This window comes from Gadus morhua, chromosome 6 (assembly GCF_902167405.1).
Source record: "Gadus morhua chromosome 6, gadMor3.0, whole genome shotgun sequence".
Lineage (NCBI taxonomy): Eukaryota > Metazoa > Chordata > Actinopteri > Gadiformes > Gadidae > Gadus > Gadus morhua.
In genome coordinates this window covers 737,866-761,153 of record NC_044053.1, presented here as the reverse complement: position 1 = coordinate 761,153, position 23,288 = coordinate 737,866, and the positions used below count along the sequence as shown (strand labels likewise).

Here is a 23,288-nt window from a genome sequence, read left to right as displayed (position 1 = left end):
CCCCCCATGAAGAACCAAATGTCCCGATGCATCTCATGTCATGACACATGAGCCAGTCCCCCGGTGGGGTAGCGTGCAGCGAGCTACAAATCCACGACAGCTGCAGTGGCTGAGCCTGGCCGCTGGGGGGCAGTATGTCGCTTAGGGTGTGTGTGTGTGTGTGTGTGTGTGTGTGTGTGTGTGTGTGTGTGTGTGTGTGTGTGTGTGTGTGTGTGTGTGTGTGTGTGTGTGTGTGTGTGTGTGTGTGTGTGTGTGTGTGTGTGTGTGTGTGTGTGTGTGTGTGTGTGTGTGTGTGTGTGTGTGTGTGTGTGTGTGTGTGTGAAACACAGAACATCCCAGTGATTCTCATAGTTTCAGTATCAATCTTTATTTGACAACATGCTTTGATTCCTAAAGACATTGAGAAGTAGAAAACCTCGGACCACCAGTAGACCGAAGACCGTCATAAAACTCAGTATCTAAACGTGCCCCCATGGTAACCAGCAGACAGCTGTCAGTCAGGGGCAGCAGAGCGATCACTCTCTCCTCTAAGTCTGGTGGATCCCTTCTCCTCTAAGTCTCTGAGTCTGGTGGATCCCTTCTGCTCTAAGTCTGGTGAATCCCTTCTGCTCTAAGTCTCTAAGTCTGGTGGATCCCTTCTCCTCTAAGTCTGGTGGATCCCTTCTGCTCTAAGTCTGGTGGATCCCTTCTGCTCTAAGTCTCTAAGTCTGGTGGATCCCTTCTGCTCTAAGTCTGGTGGATCCCTTCTGCTCTAAGTCTCTAAGTCTGGTGGATCCCTTCTCTCTGGACATCCATGGTTTGGTGTGACAAATAAATGTAACCTTTGGCAAAACAGAAGATGTTGTCTTTAAAACCTGCAATAACAATCACATGTTAAGAAATAATAATTAATTACTAAGCTCCTGCCCTACAGAACTGCAATCAAATATATCTTTCAGGCAGACAGAATAAAAACAGTTTGAAAGTCAATTTTGAAACCCATACCCTGAGGAATAGAAACCAAAAGGTCAACTATTGACAGAAAAACAACCATAACCTCATAGAAAACTACCTCTCAGTTTGAAATATATGACATTTGAAGTATAAAGCTTCTCCTGCTCTCCATGTTGTCAATAAGCTGAGCCCAGAGCTACCAGACTAAAGGACCACAATGCACTGCTCTCTCACCCAGGGCACCCCGAGGGGAGGGACCGTCCTGACCCCCCAACACCAGTCAGAAGCAGCCGTCGTAATCGCCCTGTTCACCACAGCTGCTGCTGTCGCTGTGGGCGTGGCTATAATGGCTCCTCCCACTGGCTCCTCAACACACTGCCCTCCTGCTTTCCTCCTTGATGGTGCTCAGACCGGCGTTCCTGGCCGTCGTGACCGCCGCCCAGACGCGGCACAGCATCCCGCCCCTAGCGATGCGACACAAGATGGGGTGGTTACCATAGCGACCAGCAGAGAGGCGGTCCTCTGATCAGAGTGTCTGTGTGTTGCCACCTTATGCCGCAGTACACCAGGTCGTCTCTGCAGGAGTCCTCCAGCAGACAGTCCAGGGAGAAGTGATGGTGGAGCAGCTGGGAGAGACAAACACACCTGGGTCAGACGATACACTAAACCACCACTAAACCACCACTAAACCACAATGAGAACCCACTAAACCACCACTAGATCACCACTAAACCACAGTGAGAACCCACTAGACCACCACTAAACCACCACTAGACCACCACTAAACCACAGTGAGAACCCACTAGACCACCACTAAACCACCACTAGGCCACCACTAAACCACCACTAGACCACCACTAAACCACCACTAGACCACAATGAGAACCCACTAGACCACCACTAAACCATAGTGAGACCCCACCAGACCACCACTAAACCACCACTAGACCACAGTGAGACCCCACCAGACCACCACTAAACCACCACTAGACCACCACTAAACCACAGTGAGAACCGACTCGACCACCACTAAACCACAGTGAGAACCCACTAGACCACCACTAGACCACCACTAAACCACCACTAAACCACAGTGAGAACCCACTAGACCACCACTAAACCACCACTAGACCACCACTAGACCACCACTAAACCACCACGAGAACCCACTAGACCACCACTAAACCACAGTGAGAACCCACTAAACCACCACTAGATCACCACTAAACCACAGTGAGAACCCACTAGACCACCACTAAACCACCACTAGACCACCACTAGACCACCACTAAACCACAGTGAGAACCCACTAGACCACCACTAAACCACCACTAAACCACAGTGAGAACCCACTAGACCACCACTAAACCACCACTAAACCACAGTGAGAACCCACTAGACCACCACTAAACCACCACTAGACCACCACTAGACCACAGTGAGAACCCACTAGACCACCACTAAACCACCACTAAACCACCACTAAACCACAATGAGAACCCACTAAACCACCACTAAACCACCACTAGACCACCACTAGACCACCACTAAACCACCACTAAACCACAGTGAGAACCCACTAGACCACCACTAAACCACCACTAGACCACCACTAAACCACAATGAGAACTCACTAAACCACCACTAAACCACCACTAGACCACCACTAAACCACCACTAAACCACAGTGAGAACCCACTAGACCACCACTAAACCACCACTAGACCACCACTAGACCACCACTAAACCACCACTAAACCAACACGAGAACCCACTAGACCACCACTAAACCACAGTGAGAACCCACTAAACCACCACTAGATCACCACTAAACCACAGTGAGAACCCACTAGACCACCACTAAACCACCACTAGACCACCACTAGACCACAGTGAGAACCCACTAGACCACCACTAAACCACAGTGAGAACCCACTAGACCACCACTAAACCACCACTAAACCACAGTGAGAACCCACTAGACCACCACTAAACCACCACTAGACCACCACTAGACCACCACTAAACCACAGTGAGAACCCACTAGACCACCACTAAACCACCACTAGACCACCACTAAACCACCACTAAACCACAATGAGAACCCACTAAACCACCACTAAACCACCACTAGACCACCACTAGACCACCACTAAACCACCACTAAACCACAGTGAGAACCCACTAGACCACCACTAAACCACCACTAGACCACCACTAAACCACAATGAGAACTCACTAAACCACCACTAGACCACCACTAGACCACCACTAAACCACCACTAAACCACAGTGAGAACCCACTAGACCACCACTAAACCACCACTAGACCACCACTAGACCACCACTAAACCACCACTAAACCACCACGAGAACCCACTAGACCACCACTAAACCACAGTGAGAACCCACTAAACCACCACTAGATCACCACTAAACCACAGTGAGAACCCACTAGACCACCACTAAACCACCACTAGACCACCACTAGACCACCACTAAACCACAGTGAGAACCCACTAGACCACCACTAAACCACCACTAAACCACAGTGAGAACCCACTAGACCACCACTAGACCACCACTAGACCACCACTAAACCACAGTGAGAACCCACTAGACCACTACTAAGCCACCACTAGACCACCACTAAACCACCACTAAACCACAGTGAGAACCCACTAGACCACCACTAAACCAGAGTGAGAAGCCACAAAACCACCTCTAAACCACAGTGAGACCCCACCAGACCACCACTAGACCACCACTAAACCACCACTAAACCACAGTGAGAACCCACTAAACCACCACTAAATCACCACTAAACCAGAGTGAGAAGCCACAAAACCACCTCTAAACCACAGTGAGAACCCACCAGACCACCGCTAAACCACCACTAGACCACTACTAAACCACAGTGAGAACCCACTAGACCACCACTAAACCACCACTAGACCACCACTAAACCACCACTAAACCACAGTGAGAACCCACTAAACCACCACTAGACCACCACTAAACCACAGTGAGAACCCACTAGACCACCACTAAACCAGAGTGAGAAGACACAAAACCATCTCTAAACAGTGAGAACCCACCAGACCACCACTAAACCACCACTAAACCACAGTGAGAACCCACTAGACCACCACTAAACCATCACCAAACCACCACTAAACCACAGTGAGAACCCACTAGACCACCACTAAACCACCACTAAACCACAGTGAGAACCCACTAGACCACCACTAAACCACCACTAGACCACCACTAAACCACAGTGAGAACCCACTAGACCACCACTAAACCACGACTAAACCACAGTGAGAACCCACTAGACCACCACTAAACCATCACTAAACCACCACTAAACCACAGTGAGAACCCACTAGAACACCACTAAACCACAGTGAGAACCCACCAGACCACCACTAGACCATCACTAGACTACCACTAAACCACAGTGAGAACCCACTAGACCACCACTAGACCACAGTGAGAACCCACTAGACCACCACTAAACCACCACTAGACCACCACTAAACCACAGTGAGAACCCACTAGACCACCACTAAACCACCACTAAACCACAGTGAGAACCCACCAGACCACCACTAAACCACAGTGAGAACCCACTAGACCACCACTAAACCACCACTAAACCACAGTGAGAACCCACCAGACCACCACTAAACCACCACTAAACCCCCACTAAACCACAGCTTGAGGACAAACCCCAATCTGCTGCTGATCTTTTAGCCCACCGTCTGAAGACGCAGTGGACAGAAGTGTCTCCACACGGGCATGGAGCTGAGGGTCACCTTGTGGACCGTGTCCTGGTCTACAGGGACCGCTCTGAGCCAGCGGACCAGGGCCTGGTCCTCAGGAGCAGGACGGTCCACCTGAGGAGCCAGCGGGCCGTCTGCAGTGAGGGGACACCAGGGAGGCTCAGTGAGGGTACAGGGACAAGTGACCTGGCTCTGTGGCTGACACGCAGCGGTACGCAGCGGCCTCGCTCCATGAGCCCCTCTAGATGTTAGTGAACCCCGCTCTTCTGATCCTCCAGAGCGGGGAGGGGGTCACCTGTAGAGAAGGAGGAGGCGTCGCTGGTGGAGGTGGAGCAGGTCTTCAGGACCTGTATCTCCTGGTGCTTCCTCTGGACCGAGGTTCTGAGGAGGTCCTGGTACTCCGTCTCCTTCTCCGTCAGCTGGTTCAGGAGCCTGGGGAGGAGAGAGGAGGTGAGGAGAGAGGAGCTGAGGAGAGAGGAGGTGAGGAGAGAGGAGAGAGGAGAGAGGAGAGGAGGAGAGAGGAGGGGAGGAGAGAGGAGAGAGGAGGTGAGGAGAGAGGAGAGAGGAGCCGAGGATTGAGGAGGTGAGGAGAGAGGAGAGAGGAGGGGAGGAGAGAGGAGAGAGGAGGTGAGGAGAGAGGAGGTGAGGAGAGAGGAGAGAGGAGGTGAGGAGAGAGAAGGTGAGGAGAGAGGAGGTGAGGAGAGAGGAGAGAGGAGAGAGGAGGTGAGGAGAGAGGAGGTGAGGAGAGAGAAGGGGAGGAGAGAGGAGACAGGAGTTGAGGAGAGAGGAGGGGAGGAGAGAGGAGGTGAGGAGAGAGGAGGTGAGAAGAGAGGAGGTGAGGAGAGAGGAGGGGAGGAGAGAGGAGAGAGGAGTTGAGGAGAGAGGAGGGGAGGAGGGAGGAGGTGAGGAGAGAGGAGGAGAGGAGAGAGGTGAGAGGAGAAAGGAGAGAGGAGAGAGGAGAGAGGAGGTGAGGAGAGAGGAGGGGAGGAGAGAGGAGCCGAGGAGAGAGAAGGTCAGGAGAGAGGAGGTAAGGAGAGAGGAGGGGAGGATAGAGGAGAGGAGGTGAGGAGAGAGGAGGGGAGGAGGGAGGAGGTGAGGAGAGAGGAGGGGAGGAGAGAGGAGGTGAGGAGAGAGGAGGGGAGGAGGGAGGAGGTGAGGAGAGAGGAGGTGAGGAGAGAGGAGGGAAGGAGAGAGGAGGGAAGGAGAGAGGAGAGGAGGCGAGAGGTGGTGAGGAGAGAGGAGGTGAGGAGAGAGGAGGTGAGGAGAGAGGAGAGAGGACGTGAGGAGAGAGGAGAAAGGAGAAAGGAGAGAGGAGAGAGGAGGTGAGGAGAGAGGAGGGGAGGAGGGAGGAGAGAGGAGGTGAGGAGAGAGGAGCCGAGGAGAGAGGAGGTGAGGAGAGAGGAGGTGAGGAGAGAGGAGGTGAGGAGAGAGGAGGGGAGGAGAGAGGAGCCGAGGAGAGAGAAGGTGAAGAGAGAGGAGGTGAGGAGAGAGGAGGGGAGGAGGGAGGAGGTGAGGAGAGAGGAGCCAAGGAGAGAGGAGGGGAGGAGAGAGGAGGGAAGGAGCAGTGAACCGGCTGGTTCTCGTTCACCTCTGTGTCTCCTGCCGAAGCTCGGCCAGCTGGAGGCTCAGCGGACAGGAGGGGAGGTGGTCGTCATGGTGACCACTGCTGTCGTCATGGTGACCGTCCGGGTCCCCCGTCTCCGGGGGTTGGCAGGCGGCGTCCTGCTCCGCCTCCGGGCCGGAGGCGGGAATGCCGAGATTCTCTGGGGGAGAGCCCGCCTCCTCACCCTCAAAGGACGACTGCAGCTGGAGCTTCAGCTCTAGGGAGGGAGGGGGAGAGGGAGGGAGGGGGGAGGGAGGGAGGGAGCAAGGGCGAGAGGGTGAACCAAGTGTCAGGGTGAATGTGAACTTGGTAACAAGCTGAATTGAGTGACAGGGAGAATTGAGTGACAGGGTGATTGAGTGACAGGGTGATTGAGTGACAGGATGATTGAGTGACAGGGTGATGAGTGACAGGGTGAGTACCTGGCAGCAGCACGGTGATGGCCTCCTGAACGGCCTGTCTCAGCAGGTTGTCCAGAGCAAACATCCAGTGAGGTTTGACCTGCTGCTGGCGGAGAACCTTCTTCACCTGGGCAGAGAAACAGGTAGAAACAGGTAGAAACAGGTGGTACAAGGTGGAAGCAGGTCGAAACAGGTGGAAACAGGTAGAAACAGAGACAGGTGAAAACAGGTGGAAACAGGTAGAAACAGGGGTAAACAGGTAGAAACAGGTAGAAACAGGTGGAAACAGGTGGAAACAGGTAGTAACAGGTGGAAACAGGGAGAAACAGGGAGAAGTAGAAACAGGTACAAATGGGTCTACTAGAAAGAGATCTACTTCCCTCCTTGACCTGGACAGGAAGAGATCAACTCTTTTGAGAGGTAAAGCCCCCCCCCCCCCCCCCCCCCCACCAACATAACGTTTAAAATCCCACTTTGGGAATAACGTGTATTTAGCTCACCTTTACCCTAATTTACATAGCCTAGGGTTTTAAATACTTATAAAGCTACCTATTAAAATAGCTTTTATCGGCATGGTGGCGCTCGGAGCTAACCCTGACCCTAATCTGAATTGCTTCGGTAAACTTCGTAAAGTTATAATCCTAAAAAATAAACGATGACAACCGGCTTCCTAACTAGTTTAAACCGGACTGCTGTTATGGTCTGATTCCACTGTACTCAATCTAATCCTCATTAAATCCTTTAGTTAAACTCACGGCGTCCTGGAAGCTGAACAGCGCGGCCTGCAGGCTGCTGGCCGGTACTGCGGCGGCCAGCAGCGCAGCTCGCAGCTCCAGCAGACTGCAGGTCAGGACCCTCCGGTCGGGGGAGCGGATGTGGTCCCGCAGGCAGCCAATCAGGTGCAGGATGTGATCCGCCGTCAGCACAGACACCCCACCAAGCTACAACAGCATTAGTGGAGCCACGCCGTCGGGGTTAGTAAGGTCCTATACATGTTACAGTATGTTCCATACATGTTACAGTATGTTCCATACATGTTACAGTATGTTCTATACATGTTAGAGTATGTTCCATACATGTTAGAGTATGTTCCATACATGTTACAGTATGTTCCATACATGTTAGAGTACGGTATGTTCTATGCATGTTACAGTATGTTCCATACATGTTAGAGTATGTTCTATGCATGTTACTGTACATTCTATACATGTTACAGTATGTTCCATACATGTTACAGTATGTTCCATAAATGTTAGAGTATGTTCTATGCATGTTACTGTTCATTCTATACATGTTACTGTTCGTTCTATACATGTTACAGTATGTTCCATACATGTTAGAGTATGTTCTATACATGTTACAGTATGTTCCATACATGGTAGAGTATGTTCTATACATGTTACAGTATGTTCCATACATGCTACAGTATGTTCCATAAATGTGACAGTATGTTCCATACATGTTACAGTATGTTCCATACCTGTTACAGTATGTTCTATACATGTTACAGTATGTTCCATACATGTTAGAGTATGTTCTATACATGTTACAGTATGTTCCATACATGGTAGAGTATGTTCTATACATGTTACAGTATGTTCCATACATGTTACAGTATGTTCCATACATGTTACAGTATGTTCCATACACGTTACAATATGTTCCATACATGTTACAGTATGTTCCATAAATGTTACAGTATGTTCCATCCATGTTACAGTATGTTCCATTCATGTTAGAGTATGTTCCATACATGTTACAGTTTGTTCTATACATGGAACAGTATGTACCATACATGTTACAGTATGTTCTATATATGGTGGAGTATGTTCCATACATGGTAGAGTATGTTCTATACATGTTACAGTATGTTCCATACATGGTAGAGTATGTTCTACACATGTTACAGTATGTTCCATACATGTTACAGTATGTTCTATACATGTTACAATATGTTCCATACATGGTAGAGTATGTTCTATACATGTTACAGTATGTTCTATACATGTTACAGTATGTTATATGCATGTTACAGTATGTTCCATACATGTTACAGTATGTTCCATACATGTTACAGTTTGTTCTATATATGGTAGAGTATGTTCCATACATGTTACAGTATGTTCCATTCATGTTAGAGTATATTCCATACATGTTACAGTATGTTCTATACATGTAACAGTATGTTCCATACATGTAACAGTATGTTCTATACATGGTGGAGTATGTTCCATACATGGTAGAGTATGTCCCATACATGTTACAGTATGTTCTATTTATGGTGGAGTATGTTCCATATATGGTAGAGTATGTTCTATACATGTTACAGTATGTTATATACATATTACAGTATGTTCTATGCATGTTAAAGTATGTTCCATACATGGTAGAGTATGTTCCATACATGTCACAGTATGTTCCATACATGTTACAGTATGTTCCATACATGTTACAGTTTGTTCAAGATATGGTAGAGTATGTTATATACATGTTACAGTATGTTCTATACATGTTACAGTATGTTCCATACATGTGACAGTATGTTCTATACATGTTACAGTATGTTCCATACATGGTAGAGTATGTTCTACACATGTTACAGTATGTTCCATACATGTTACAGTATGTTCTATACATGATACAGTATGTTCCATACATGGTAGAGTATGTTCTATACATGTTACAGTATGTTCTATACATGTTACAGTATGTTCCATACATGTTACAGTATGTTCTATACATGTTACAGTATGTTCCATACATGTTAGTGTATGTTCCATACATGTTACAGTATGTTCTATATATGGTAGAGTATGTTCCATACATGTTACAGTATGTTCTATATATGGTGGAGTATGTTCCAAACATGGTTAAGTATGTTCTATACATGTTACAGTATGTTCTGTATAAGGTAGGGTATGTTCCAAACATGGTAGAGTATGTTATATACATGTTACAGTATGTTCTATGTATGGTAGAGTATGTTCCATACATGTTACAGTATTTTCTATACATGTTACAGTATGTTCTATATATGGTAGAATATGTTATCAACATGTTATGTTGAGGTTGAGGTTGTGTTGATGTTGTGTTAATAGAGTTGTGTTGATTTGTGTTGAGGTTGTGTTGAGTTGTGTTACCGCGGGCAGGCCGTTGTGTTAATAGAGTTGTGTTGAGTTGTGTTACCGTGGGCAGGGCGTCCTGGACGTGTGCGACCACGGGCCCGATGTGGTCGCTCAGCACGCGGTGCAGCGTGGCACGACGCTCGCTGTCCTTACGCAGCAGGAAGAGACCGGGGCTCTCGCCCGCCGCCGCCGGAGAGCCGGGCGCCAGGGGGGCGGAGCCAGGGGCGCTGGGGACACACCCACACAACCCCGCATTACACTACTCAACTACACAACTACAGGGGGCGGAGCCAGGGCGCTGGGGACTCACCCACACAACCCTGCATTACACTACACAACTACACAACTACAGGGGGGGGAGCCAGGGGCACCTGGGACACAACGCACACTGTACACTGCCACCAGGGGGAGGCACAACACACACTTTACCCTGCCACCAGGGGGAGGCACAACGCACACTTTACCCTGCCACCAGGGGGAGGCACAACACACACTTTACCCTGCCACCAGGGGGAGGCACAACGCACATTTTACCCTGCCACCAGGGGGAGGCACAACGCACACTTTACCCTGCCACCAGGGGGAGGCACAACACACACTTTACCCTGCCACCAGGGGGAGGCACAACGCACACTTTACCCTGCCACCTGGGGGAGGCACAACACACACTTTACCCTGCCACCAGGGGGAGGCACAACGCAAACACACCTGACAGCACTACACGTATACACAAGTACTCAAATTAGAAGATTACAAAAAAACATAACTGTTGACATTCGACTAGATCATAAGGTCATGAAAACAGGAAGCAGCGTGCATTACAGCAGGAAGCTGCCGGAGGGGGGCGTGTCCTCGCCGCCGGGGGCGGGGCTGTGGCGCCGGAGGTCCAGCGAGAGGCTGAGGTCCAGAGAGTCCACCGAGTCGGTGTCCTCCACGTACACCGTGACCGGGACGGAGAGGCTGCGATGAAGGTCTGAGGACACACACACACAGACACACACACACACAGACACACACACACACAGACACACACACACACACACACAGACACACAGAGACACACACACACACAAACACACAGACAGACACACACACACGCACACTCAGAGACACACACACATGCACACACACAAACAGACATACACACACGCACACACAGAGACACACACACACACACACACAGACACACACACACGCACAGTCACACACAGAGACACACGCACACACAGAGACACACGCACACACACACAGTCACACGTGCACAGATAAAAACACACGCACATACACGCACCCGCACACACACAGACACACACACACACACACATGCACTAGATGAAATATGGGCAACATGTTTTCATACTCAAATGTTTAAATTCTGTTTTCTAATTTGTAAAGCGAGGCGGGAAACGTGACGCCTGAAACAGACTCGTTACGACGGGGAGATCAAGCACACAAACACCTCTGATCAATCAATCAATTAACATGGCCCAATCCACATGTCAAAGGAGCATTTCACCGGTGGAGGCATGAATATGTATTGAAATTGGGTCCTATATGTAGTCTAATAATAAAAAGAAAATCTAATTTGGTGCCGTCTTGACCGAGAAAAGGCAGAAAGTGACTTTTTGGCGCTTGTGGATTGAAGACAACAACTCCCTCCATGCACCACGATGCACAGCTTCGCTGGCCACTCCCGCTGATCTAGATCTCCGCCTATCGGACACCTCGCTGTTCCATCTACCAAGCTGATACCGCAAGACTGCTTGAAAATCATTTTACACAACATTTCTAGTGACGAGTATTAGTTGGTGAACTTAGTGAATTAGTCCTTGTTTGTATTTCTTTTGAAATGGTGACATTTTGCATGGTGCCATCTTCTTTGTCAGATCCAGTACCCTCTGCCATTGTACTTCAGTTTTATGAACAGCCTCTGTTAGCTTAGCTTCAGACGCTGTGGATGTTAGTTTCTGCTGGTGAATAGGTCTGTATTCACCAGCAGAGTGGGTCCCACCCCCTATAGGGGGGTGGGACTAGCGCTTGTAGTCTTACGAGAATCCTCCCCTCTTACACTTCCTATTTACTTCTACGCAAAAATCGTCATATTGCGTCATCTTAAACAGGAAGTGTTGGAGATCGATACGGATCTCTCCAGTCGCTCCAGAACATAAGGAAATGATGCACGACCATTCAAAAATATGAGTGGGTTTCTAACGATATAAAACTTAATGGAAATGGGTGGAGTTTCCCTTTAATGGAGGAGGGGGAGGAGGAGAGGAGGGGGAGGAGGAGAGGAGGGGAGGAGGGGAGGAGAGGAGGAGAAGGAGCAGGAGGAGGGGAGGGGAGGAGGAGGGGAGGGAGAAGGAGGAGAGGAGGGGAGGAGAGGAGGAGAAGGAGCAGGAGGAGGAGGAGGAGAGGAGGGGAGGGAGGAGAGGAGAGGAGGGGAGGAGGGGAGGAGAGGAGGAGAAGGAGCAGGAGGAGGGGAGGGGAGCAGGAGGGGAGGAGAGGAGAGGAGGGGAGGGAGAAGGAGGAGAGGTGGGGAGGAGGAGAGGAGGAGAGGAGGGGAGGGAGGAGGAGGAAAGGAGGGGAGGAGAAGGAGTAGGAGGAGGGAAGGAGAGGAGGGGAGGAGGGGAGGAGAGGAGGAGAAGGAGTAGGAGGAGGGGAGGAGAGCAGGAGGGGAGGGAGAAGGAGTAGGAGGAGGGAAGGAGAGGAGGGGAGGGGAGGAGAGTAGAGGAGGAGCCTCCTCACCTGAGGGGGCCTCCCTGGGCTCCTGCTCGTGGGGCGGGCCGGCGCGCCTCCTGGAGGAGACGAGGAAGAGGTCCCGGAGGAGGAGCTTGGCGGTGGCGCGGTGGTGGGGGTCGGGCTCGAAGCAGCCCATGATGAAGGTCTTCGCCTGGGAGGACATGCTCTCTGGGACCCGCGGGTGGATCTTAAACATCCCCACCTAGAGGGGGCGAGACAGGCAGTCAGTGAGGCAGGCAGAGTCAGTGAGACAGGCAGAGTCAGTGAGACAGGCAGAGTCAGGGAGACAGGCAGTCAAGGACAGGCAGAGTCAGTGAGACAGGCAGAGTCAGTGAGACAGGCAGAGTCAGGGAGACAGGCAGAGTCAGTGAGACAGGCAGTCAGTGAGACAGGCAGAGTCAGTGAGACAGGCAGAGTCAGGGAGACAGGCAGAGTCAGTGAGACAGGCAGTCAGGGAGACAGGCAGAGTCAGTGAGACAGGCAGAGTCAGGGAGACAGGCAGAGTCAGGGAGACAGGCAGAGTCAGGGACAGGCAGAGTCGGTGAGACAGGCAGAATCAGGGAGACAGGCAGAGTCAGTGAGACAGGCAGAGTCAGGGAGACAGGCAGAGTCAGGGACAGGCAGAGTTGGTGAGACAGGCAGAGTCAGTGAGACAGGCAGTCAGTGAGACAGGCAGAGTCAGGGAGACAGGCAGAGTCAGGGAGACAGGCACTCAGTGAGACAGGCAGAGTCAGGGAGACAGGCAGTCAGTGAGACAGGTAGTCAGTGAGACAGGCAGTCAGTGAGACAGGCAGTCAGGGAGACAGGCAGAGTCAGGGAGACAGGCAGAGTCAGTGAGACAGGCAGAGTCAGTGAGACAGGCAGTCAGTGAGACAGGCAGTCAGGGAGACAGGCAGAGTCAGTAAGACAGGCAGAGTCAGTGAGACAGGCAGAGTCAGGGAAACAGGCAGCCAGTGAGACAGGCAGAGTCAGTGTGACAGGAAGAGTCAGTGAGACAGGAAGAGTCAGTGAGACAGGCAGAGTCAGTGTGACAGGAAGAGTCAGTGAGACAGGAAGTCAGTGAGACAGGCAGAGTCAGTGAAACAGGCAGCCAGTGAGACAGGCAGAGTCAGTGAGACAGGAAGAGTCAGTGAGAAAGGCAGAGTCAGTGAGACAGACGGAGTCAGGCAGACAGACAGACAGACAGACAGACAGACAGACAGACAGACAGTCAGGGACGCAGGCAGACAGACAGACAGACAGACAGACAGACAGACAGACAGACAGGAAGACAGACAGTCAGGGACACAGGCAGACAGACAGACAGACAGACAGACAGACAGACAGACAGACAGACAGGCAGCAGACAGGCGGACAGGCAGACAGGCAGGCAGACAGGGAGCAGACCTTGAACATGGCGGCCTGGGGGCTGCCCAACTCGTGGAAGGGGGGCTTCCCGGTGGCCATCTCGATGATGGTGCAGCCCAGGGACCAGATGTCCGCCGGCTTGCCGTAGCCCCGCGGGCCCTGGTCGATGATCTCAGGAGCCATGTACTGCAGGGTCCCTGAGGTAGAGCACCGTCAGCCTCCATCCTCCGGACCTCCACCCTCTGGACCTCCACCCTCCACCCTCTGGACCCCCACCCTCCACCCTCTGGACCCCCACCGTCCACCCTCTGGACCTCCACCCTCCACCCTCTGGACCACCACCCTCCACCCTCTGGACCCCCACCCTCCACCCTCTGGACCTCCACCCTCCACCCTCTGGACCTCCACTCTCTGGACCCTCACCCTCAACCCTCTGTACCACCACCCTCCACCCTCTGGACCACCACTCTCCACCCTCTGGACCACCACCCACCACCCTCCACCCTCTGGACAACCACCAACCACCCTCCACCCTCTGGACCACCACCCTACACCCAAAACGTGGAAGGGAGGAGGTGAAGGTGTAAGGGAGCAGGTCGATGAAGGGAGGAGGAGGAAGAGGTGAACTGAAGGAGGAGTGGGAGAAGGAGGAGGAGGAGGAGGAGGAGGAGGAGGAGGGCTCACCGGTGAAGGTCTCGGTGCAGGGGTTGATGCCCGCCAGGCGCTTGGACGTCCCGAAGTCGGAGATCTTCAGGATCCCGCTGTAGGTGTTGATCAGCACATTGTCTCCCTGAACACACACACACACACGCACACACACACAAGGCGGGTGAGTGGTTCGAAGCGAATGAGCTGCTCTTGGTTCCTCCTAGTTGGGGACCTGTTGTACAGGACAGGCAGCAGAGAGGAGGAGAGGAGAGGAGAGGAGAGGAGGAGGAGGAGGAGGAGGAGGAGGAGGAGGAGGAGAGGAGAGGAGAGGAGAGGAGGACAGGAGAGGAGAAGAGAGGAAAGGAGGAGAGGAGAGGAGACCAACCCCTACCTTGATGTCTCGGTGGACGATCTGGTTGTCATGGAGATAAAGGAGGCCCTGCAGGATCTGTTTGGTGTAGAAGACGACGGTGGCCTCGTTGTCCTTCAGAGGACCCCACTTAGAGCGCAGGAGGGAGGAGAGGCTGCCTGAAGGAGCAGAGAGACAGGAGTCAGGAGGAGGAGGAGAGAGGAGCAGAGAGACAGGATTCAGGAGGAGGAGGAGGAGAGAGGAGCAGGAGGAGGAGGAGAGAGGAGGAGAGAGGAGAGAGGAGGAGGAGAGAGGAGGAGGAGGAGAGAGGAGGAGAGAGGAGAGAGGAGAGAGGAGGAGAGGAGGAGAGAGGAGGAGGAGAGAGGAGAGAGGAGGAGGAGAGAGGAGGAGGAGAGAGGAGCAGAGAGACAGGATTCAGGAGGAGGAGAGGAGTCAGGAGGAGAGAGGAGCAGAGAGGAGGAGAGAGGAGTCAGGAGGAGAGAGGAGTCAGGAGGAGAGAGGAGGAGGAGAGAGGAGCAGAGAGGAGGAGGAGAGAGGAGTCAGGAGGAGAGAGGAGAGAGGAGTCAGGAGGAGCAGAGAGGAGGAGAGAGGAGTCAGGAGAAGGAGGAGGAATATTTGAATAAAGGAAGTACCTTGACAGCGACCAATCATAAAGCAGCTTTAAGATCACATGTTTGGTAACAGAGGACTAACATAATATATTCCTCAAGAATGTTTTAACAGTTCCACTCTTTAACCACTAGGGGGCAGCAGACTCAACGCTGTGGTCATGTGAAGCTTCACTTGTAGACTGAAGGAGCAGCTGATGTGCAAGCTGCTCCTTCATCTGCTCTGGCCCCACCCGCCCGCCCGGCTCCGCCCGCCCGGCCCCACCCCCATCTGGTTCACCGGGCGCCAATGATGTGTCACTGCTCTGGTTGCTCTGCCAGTCTGTAGGGCTGTGTGTAGGGCTGTGAGGAGCTCAGAGCCTCCAGACCTCAGCTCCCTAGCAGCCAGTCTGGAGCTCAGAGCCTCCAGACCTCAGCTCCCTAGCAGCCAGTCTGGAGCTCAGAGCCTCCAGACCTCAGCTCCCTAGCAGCCAGTCTGGAGCTCAGAGCCTCCAGACCTCAGCTCCCTAGCAGCCAGTCTGGAGCTCAGAGCCTCCAGACCTCAGCTCCCTAGCAGCCAGTCTGGAGCTCAGAGCCTCCAGACCTCAGCTCCCTAGCAGCCAGTCTGGAGCTCAGAGCCTCCAGACCTCAGCTCCCTAGCAGCCAGTCTGGAGCTCAGCCTCTGCTCTGAAGGTCAAACCATTCAGAGGGCTTTGCATTCACTGAACATGCAAAGCTTCCCAGAATAAACACATGTAGCAGGATCCGGACCGACAGACTACAGACAGACAGCCTACAGACAGAATACAGACAGACAGCCTACAGACAGAATACAGACAGACAGACAGACAGACAGACAGACAGACTACAGACAGACAGCCTAGAGACAGACAGACAGCCTACAGACAGAATACAGACAGACAGACTACAGCGCCAGTTATAAAAACTTCTGCCAGGATCCTGGCAAGTATAAATGTACCCACACTCAACCTGCACAGATAAGGCAGGGTGTGTGTGGGTACAACACACATGTGCACACATGTCCCTCTTGTTCCAGGAAGCAAGCGCTTCCTGCATTGCACAACACACACGCGCGCACACACACACACACACACACACACACACACACACACACACACACACACACACACACACACACACACACACACACACACACACACACACACACACACACACACACACACACACACACACACACACACACACACGGTTTCCTCTATAGTCTTATAGCCCCTAGTGGTCAGCAGAGGGATGACAGTCCAGTTTAAGGTAAGAGCTCAGTCTAGTGTAAAGGTGCTTTACAGAGGGATATAGGAGTCAGGTTTAGGTTAAGATTAAGTTTTAGGTTAATAAGTATCGATAAAGATATAGTGCCGTGTTGAAGTTTATATTGATGATTGTCGATAGGACCTAGGTCAACGTCTGACTGTAACACTATCTCCAGAGGACCTAGCAGGGTGACCTCTGACCTCCAGGAACCTCCTCCATGAAGATCTTGATGAAGCCGGCCTCGCTGACGGAGCCCAGGTACTGCACGATGTTCCGGTGCTTCAGACGGCGGTGGAGAGAGATCTCCTCATGGAGGGGCTGGGAGTACCTGGGACCGGGGGGGAGTGGGTTAGGGTCTACTGGGTCTACAGGGACTACAGGGTCTACTGGGTCTACTGGGTCTACTGGGTCTACAGGGTCTACTGGGTCTACTGGGTCTACAGGGTCTACAGGGTCTACAGGGTCTACTGGGTCTACTGGGTCTACTGGGTCTACAGGGTCTACTAGGTCTACTGGGTCTACAGGGTCTACTGGGTCTACTGGGCCTACTGGGCCTACTGGGTCTACAGGGTCTACTGGGTCTACAGGTTCGGGGGTCCCAGGGGGTCCATAGGGTCTGCCTGGTCCAGGACTAGAGGTTAAGAGGAGGCGGGGGGGGTCTTACGAGCTGTCCTTCTCGGGGATCTCCTTGATGGCGATCCGGACCTGGTTACTGAGGTCCCGGCCTGCGTAGACCACCCCGTAGGTCCCCTTCCCCAGGACCACCTTCTCCCCCTCCGCAGTGGTCTCATACATGTACTGAGGGGAGAGGAGGGGGGGGGGGGGGGGGGGGAGAGGGGAGGGGAGGAGAGAGGGGAGGGGAGGGGATGAGAGAGGAGAGGAGAGGAGAGGGGAGGAGGAGGAGAGAGGGGAGGGGAGAGAGGGGAGGAGAGGAGAGGAGGAGAGAGGGGAGAGGAGGAGAGAGGGGAGGGGAGGAGAGAGGGGAGGGGAGGAGAGGAGAGAGGGGGGAGAGGAGAGGAGGACAGGAGGAGAGAGGGGAGGAGGAGAGAGGAGGGGAGGGGATGAGAGAGGAGAGGAGAGGGGAGGAGAGAGGGGGATGGTTCAGATCTCCCTGGGGATGAGGAGCCCAGTGAGGAACCAGGATCAGGGTTCTCCAGAGCGACAGCAGTCCTAGAGCGGGTGGTGCCTAACGAGGAGGAGGTTCTCACCTCCAGGACCTCTCCCGTGAGGCGGTCGTGGTCCGGCGCCGGAGACAGGGCGGACTGCAGCAGAGAGTTGACCAGCTCACAGAACCTGAGGCCCAGGCAGACATGAAGGTAAGGGCTGAGGTAACGTGGACACAGGCCAACTCCCTCTCACACAGCCAGCCATGAGATGATGCAAGCACACACTACATCCCGCTGTACTGGGAAGTGCTTTGAGAAGCTTCCAGGGGGGGGGCACCCTGTGAAGGGGGGGGGCTCACCCTTTGCAGTGCAGCGGCGTGGGGAAGCAGAGCTGGAAGTCGTCAGAGTTGTGGTGGACGAACAGGAAGCAGCTGCGCTCATCGTTCTTAGAGACGCTGAGGAGAGGGGGGGATGAGGGGGTGAGTGATGTGAGGGGATGAGTGATGTGAGGTGGTGAGTGATGTGAGGTGGTGAGTGATGTGAGGTGGTGAGTGATGAGGTGGTGAGTGATGTGAGGTGGTGAGTGATGTGAGGTGGTGAGTGATGTGAGGTGGTGAGTGATGAGGTGGTGAGTGATGAGGTGGTGAGTGATGAGGTGGTGAGTGATATGAGGGGGTGAGTGATGTGAGGTGGTGAGTGATATGAGGTGGTGAGTGATGAGGTGGTGAGTGATGTGAGGTGGTGAGTGATGAGGTGGTGAGTGATGTGAGGTGGTGAGTGATGTGAGGTGGTGAGTGATGAGGTGGTGAGTGATGAGGTGGTGAGTGATGAGGTGGTGAGTGATGAGGTGGTGAGTGATGTGAGGTGGTGAGTGATGAGGTGGTGAGTGATGAGGTGGTGAGTGATGAGGTGGTGAGTGATGAGGTGGTGAGTGATGTGAGGTGGTGAGTGATGAGGTGGTGAGTGATGAGGTGGTGAGTGATGTGAGGTGGTGAGTGATGAGGTGGTGAGTGATGTGAGGTGGTGAGTGATATGAGGGGGTGAGTGATGTGAGGTGGTGAGTGATGAGGTGGTGAGTGATGAGGTGGTGAGTGATGAGGTGGTGAGTGATGAGGTGGTGAGTGATATGAGGTGGTGAGTGATGAGGTGGTGAGTGATGTGAGGTGGTGAGTGATATGAGGTGGTGAGTGATGAGGTGGTGAGTGATGTGAGGTGGTGAGTGATGAGGTGGTGAGTGATGAGGTGGTGAGTGATATGAGGTGGTGAGTGATGAGGTGGTGAGTGATGTGAGGTGGTGAGTGATGAGGTGGTGAGTGATATGAGGTGGTGAGTGATGAGGTGGTGAGTGATGTGAGGTGGTGAGTGATGAGGTGGTGAGTGATGTGAGGTGGTGAGTGATATGAGGGGGTGAGTGATATGAGGTGGTGAGTGATATGAGGGGGCGAGTGATGTGAAGGGCTCTGAGTAACAGGTGTGTGATCTGCTCCTCAGTGCTGATCATTCACTCCTTCCCTGGGACTAGATGAAAACTGAGCAGGACGTTATTATGAACGAACCTCCTCTACCGATCCCGGGGCCCGTCCCCGTCCCATCCTTATGACGGCCAACAAAACCATTGTGTCCACTGGTCTCAGTGGGATGACCCACTGAGACCAGACTGGAAACAGAGAGTGAACCTCACAGGTCATCCTGTGCTGCCTGGGGTCACCGGCCTACCACCTCGGGCCCCCTCACGACGTCACTCTGACTGGGGCCAGCAGCCCCCCGGCCCCCGGGCCAGGGCCCCCTCACAACATCACTCTGCCCGGGGTCAACGGCCACTCACGACGTCACTCTGCCTGGGGCCAGCGGCCCCTGGCCCCTCACGACGTCACTCTGCCCGGGGTCACCGGCCCCCCGGCCCCCTCACGACGTCACTCTGCCCGGGGTCACCGGCCCCCCGGCCCAGGCCCCCTCACGACGTCACTCTGCCTGGGGCCAGCGGCCCCTGGCCCCTCACGACGTCACTCTGCCCGGGGTCACCGGCCCCCCGGCCCCTCACGACGTCACTCTGCCCGGGGTCACCGGCCCCCGGGCCCCGGCCCCCTCACGACGTCACTCTGCCCGGGGTCACCGGCCCCCCGGCCCGGGCCCCCTCACGACGTCACTCTGCCTGGGGCCAGCGCCCCCCCGGCCCCTGATGACGTCACTCTGCCCGGGGTCACCGGCCCCCCCGGCCTGGGGCCCCCTCACGACGTCACTCTGCCTGGGGCCAGCGCCCCCCCCGGCCCCTCACGACGTCACTCTGCCCGGGGTCACCGGCCCCCGGCCCCTCACGACGTCACTCTGCCCGGGGTCACCGGCCCCCGGCCCCTCACGACGTCACTCTGCCCGGGGCCAGCGCCCCCCCGGCCCCTCACGACGTCACTCTGCCCGGGGCCAGCGCCCCCCCGGCCCCTCACGACGTCACTCTGCCCGGGGCCAGCGCCCCACCGGCCCCTGACGACGTCACTCTGCCCGGGGCCAGCGCCCCCCCGGCCCCTCACGACGTCACTCTGCCCGGGGTCACCGGCCCCCCGGCCTGGGGCCCCCCGGCCTCGGACCCCCGACCCGTTTGCAGGATTCCTTGAGTTCATATTGTTCCGCTCACCAATCCTCCCCTTGGTGAAGCCTCTCCATTGTTCTAACAGGCTGCAGGTGTTCTCCTGAACACCTGAGAGCATCAGAACAGGTTCTCCAGACCGCTGTGTCTACGCTGCCTTCAGTGTAACGGCCGCTGTTTACCTTTCCCTCTGCTGGTTTACCCAGCGGTCAAAGGTCAGCTTGTGGGTAAACAAGGCAGACATGTGTCCCCGGAGAACCCAGCAAACCGGACCTAGGGAACCAGACCCAGGGAACCGGAACCAGGACCGGACCCAGGAAAATGGACCCAGGGAACCGGACCAAGGGAACCGGAACCAGGACCGGACCCAGGGAACCGGACCAAGGGAACCGGACCAAGGGAACCGGAACCAGGACCGGACCCAGGGAACCGGACCAAGGGAACCGGACCAAGGGAACCGGACCAAGGGAACCGGAACCAGGGAACCGGACCCCGGACCTGACCAAGGGAACCGGAACCAGGACCAGACCCAGGGAACTGTACCAAGGGAACTGTACCAAGGGAACCGGAACCAGGGAACCGGACCCGGGGAACCGGACCAAGGGAACCGGAACCAGGACCGGACCCAGGGAACCGGACCAAGGGAACCGGACCAAGGGAACCGGAACCAGGACCGGACCAAGGGAACTGTACCAAGGGAACTGTACCAAGGGAACCGGAACCAGGGAATCGGACCCAGGGAACCGGACCCAGGGAACCGGACCCAGGGAACCGGACCAAGGACCGGACCAAGGGAACCGGACCAAGGGAACCGGACCAAGGACCGGACCAAGGGAACCGGACCAAGGACCGGACCAAGGGAACCGGAACCAGGGAACCGGACCCAGGACCTGACCAAGGGAACCGGACCAAGGGAACCGGACCCAGGACCAGACCCAGAGAACCGGACCAAGGGAACCGGACCAAGGGAACCGGACTCAGGGAACCGGACCAAGGGAACCGGACCCAGGACCTGGAGGAGCCTGCAATGATAACAGAGCTGATGTCAGACGTTACCTGACGACTCTGATGGAGGAGGCAGGGAAGGACCAGCGGTGGAGACCTTTCTGTGGAGACACAAGGGATAGACAAATCAACACACACACACACACACACACACACCATCACAAACAGAGACAGAGAGACAAACACACACACAAAGACACAGACAGACAGACAGACAGACAGACAGACAGACAGACAGACAGACAGACAGACAGACAGACAGACAGACAGACAGACAGACAGACAGACAGACAGACAGACAGACAGACCTCCAGCGGGGTGACATGCTGGAGCTGGAGGGTTCTGCTCTGGTCCTCCTCGCTCACGCTGACCACCGCCGGCTGCAGCACCTTGGTGGGCTCCAGGATGAGGACCTGAAAGAGGACACTCCTTTAGGAACACAGAGGTGAGGCCACACCCCTACGGCCCCTGGCTGTTAGGCGTCCAAACACACCCCTTAAAAAGAGATTTAGCTTGTAGACTTCAACAATGCCTTAACTTAGTTTATAGTTGTAACTAGGACACATTAAGTTGATGTAAAAACTCTTAGTCTGACTGATGAGAAATGAGCTGTTGGCACAAATAACTCCTCGCCTTCAAACCAGCTGTCAACGACTCATTTGGAGTAACTCGGTAAAACGAACAGTACAAGCTCTCCTCTGACTTCCAGCACAACGAGCTCCATGAGGCCCCCGACGGGACCAGGACCAGGGACCAGGCCCAGGACCAGGACCAGGACCAGGACCAGGACCAGGACCAGGTTCTTACCGGGCAGCGGTCCGTGGAGACAGTGGGTTTGCAGGCTTGGAGGTGGAGCTCCATCCAGAAGTTGACCGTGTCCTGCTTAGGGGAGCGGAGTTGTGGCGGCTTGGCGAACTGTCTGTAGATGATGTAGGTCTCCATGATGGAGCCCACGTACCTGAACACCGAGAAACCACCAAACCATCAAAACCACCACAACGCCAATCAGCCTCGGACCTGTCTCAAATTCCATTCGCTCCCCAACCCCGGCCCAAATCAGCTACCAGTGATCTGGGTGTAACCTACCAGGTAATCTGGGTGTAACATACCAGTGATCTGAGTGTAACCTACCAGGTAATCTGGGTGTAACCTACCAGGTAATCTGGGTGTAACCTACCAGTGATCTGGGTGCAACCTACCAGGTAATCTGAGTGTAACCTACCAGGTAATCTGGGTGTAACCTACCAGTGATCTGGGTGTAACCAACCAGGTAATCTGGGTGTAACCTACCAGTGATCTGGGTGCAACCTACCAGGTAATCTGGGTGTAACCTACCAGGTAATCTGGGTGTAACATACCAGTGATCTGAGTGGAACCTACCAGGTAATCTGGGTGTAACCTACCAGTGATCTGGGTGTAACCTACCAGGTAATCTGAGTGTAACCTACCAGGTAATCTGGGTGTCACCTACCAGGTAATCTGGGTGTAACCTACGAGGTAATCTGGGTGTAACCTACCAGGTAATCTGGGTGTAACCTACCAGGTAATCTGAGTGTAACCTACCAGTGATCTGGGTGTAACCTACCAGGTAATCTGAGTGTAACCTACCAGGTAATCTGGGTGTAACCTACCAGGTAATCTGAGTGTAACCTACCAGGTAATCTGAGTGTAACCTACCAGGTAGTCTAAGGCCCCGTCCACACGAAGCCGAAACGGGCGAAACCGTTCCGGTTTCGTTCTATCCAGTTCGGAGTATCTCTGTAAA

General features: G+C 53.9%; 1 protein-coding gene across 3 annotated transcripts in view; it reads right to left on the bottom strand.

Annotated features, from left to right (window-relative positions):
- Positions 1-342: 342 nt before the first annotated feature.
- si:ch211-1i11.3 (mitogen-activated protein kinase kinase kinase 5) overlaps positions 343-23,288 on the bottom strand; it is a 30,783-nt gene continuing 7,837 nt past the window's right edge. The window contains exons 9-28 of one of the 3 annotated variants that reach the window (XM_030358025.1): positions 22,331-22,481; positions 21,832-21,936; positions 21,575-21,624; positions 18,297-18,392; positions 18,040-18,124; positions 17,496-17,629; positions 17,032-17,159; positions 14,976-15,112; positions 14,621-14,726; positions 13,976-14,133; positions 12,596-12,791; positions 10,673-10,823; positions 9,912-10,077; positions 7,481-7,666; positions 6,747-6,852; positions 6,310-6,541; positions 5,017-5,153; positions 4,698-4,855; positions 1,483-1,559; positions 343-1,397 (exon numbers count right to left, since the gene is read on the bottom strand). In XM_030358025.1, the coding sequence (XP_030213885.1) occupies positions 1,301-1,397; positions 1,483-1,559; positions 4,698-4,855; positions 5,017-5,153; positions 6,310-6,541; positions 6,747-6,852; positions 7,481-7,666; positions 9,912-10,077; positions 10,673-10,823; positions 12,596-12,791; positions 13,976-14,133; positions 14,621-14,726; positions 14,976-15,112; positions 17,032-17,159; positions 17,496-17,629; positions 18,040-18,124; positions 18,297-18,392; positions 21,575-21,624; positions 21,832-21,936; positions 22,331-22,481 (2,656 nt within the window). In that variant the 3' untranslated portion in view covers positions 343-1,300. The remainder of the gene's footprint in view (positions 1,398-1,482; positions 1,560-4,697; positions 4,856-5,016; positions 5,154-6,309; positions 6,542-6,746; positions 6,853-7,480; positions 7,667-9,911; positions 10,078-10,672; positions 10,824-12,595; positions 12,792-13,975; positions 14,134-14,620; positions 14,727-14,975; positions 15,113-17,031; positions 17,160-17,495; positions 17,630-18,039; positions 18,125-18,296; positions 18,393-21,574; positions 21,625-21,831; positions 21,937-22,330; positions 22,482-23,288) is intronic. The other 2 variants (XM_030358026.1, XM_030358027.1) reach the window with 2 other exon arrangements.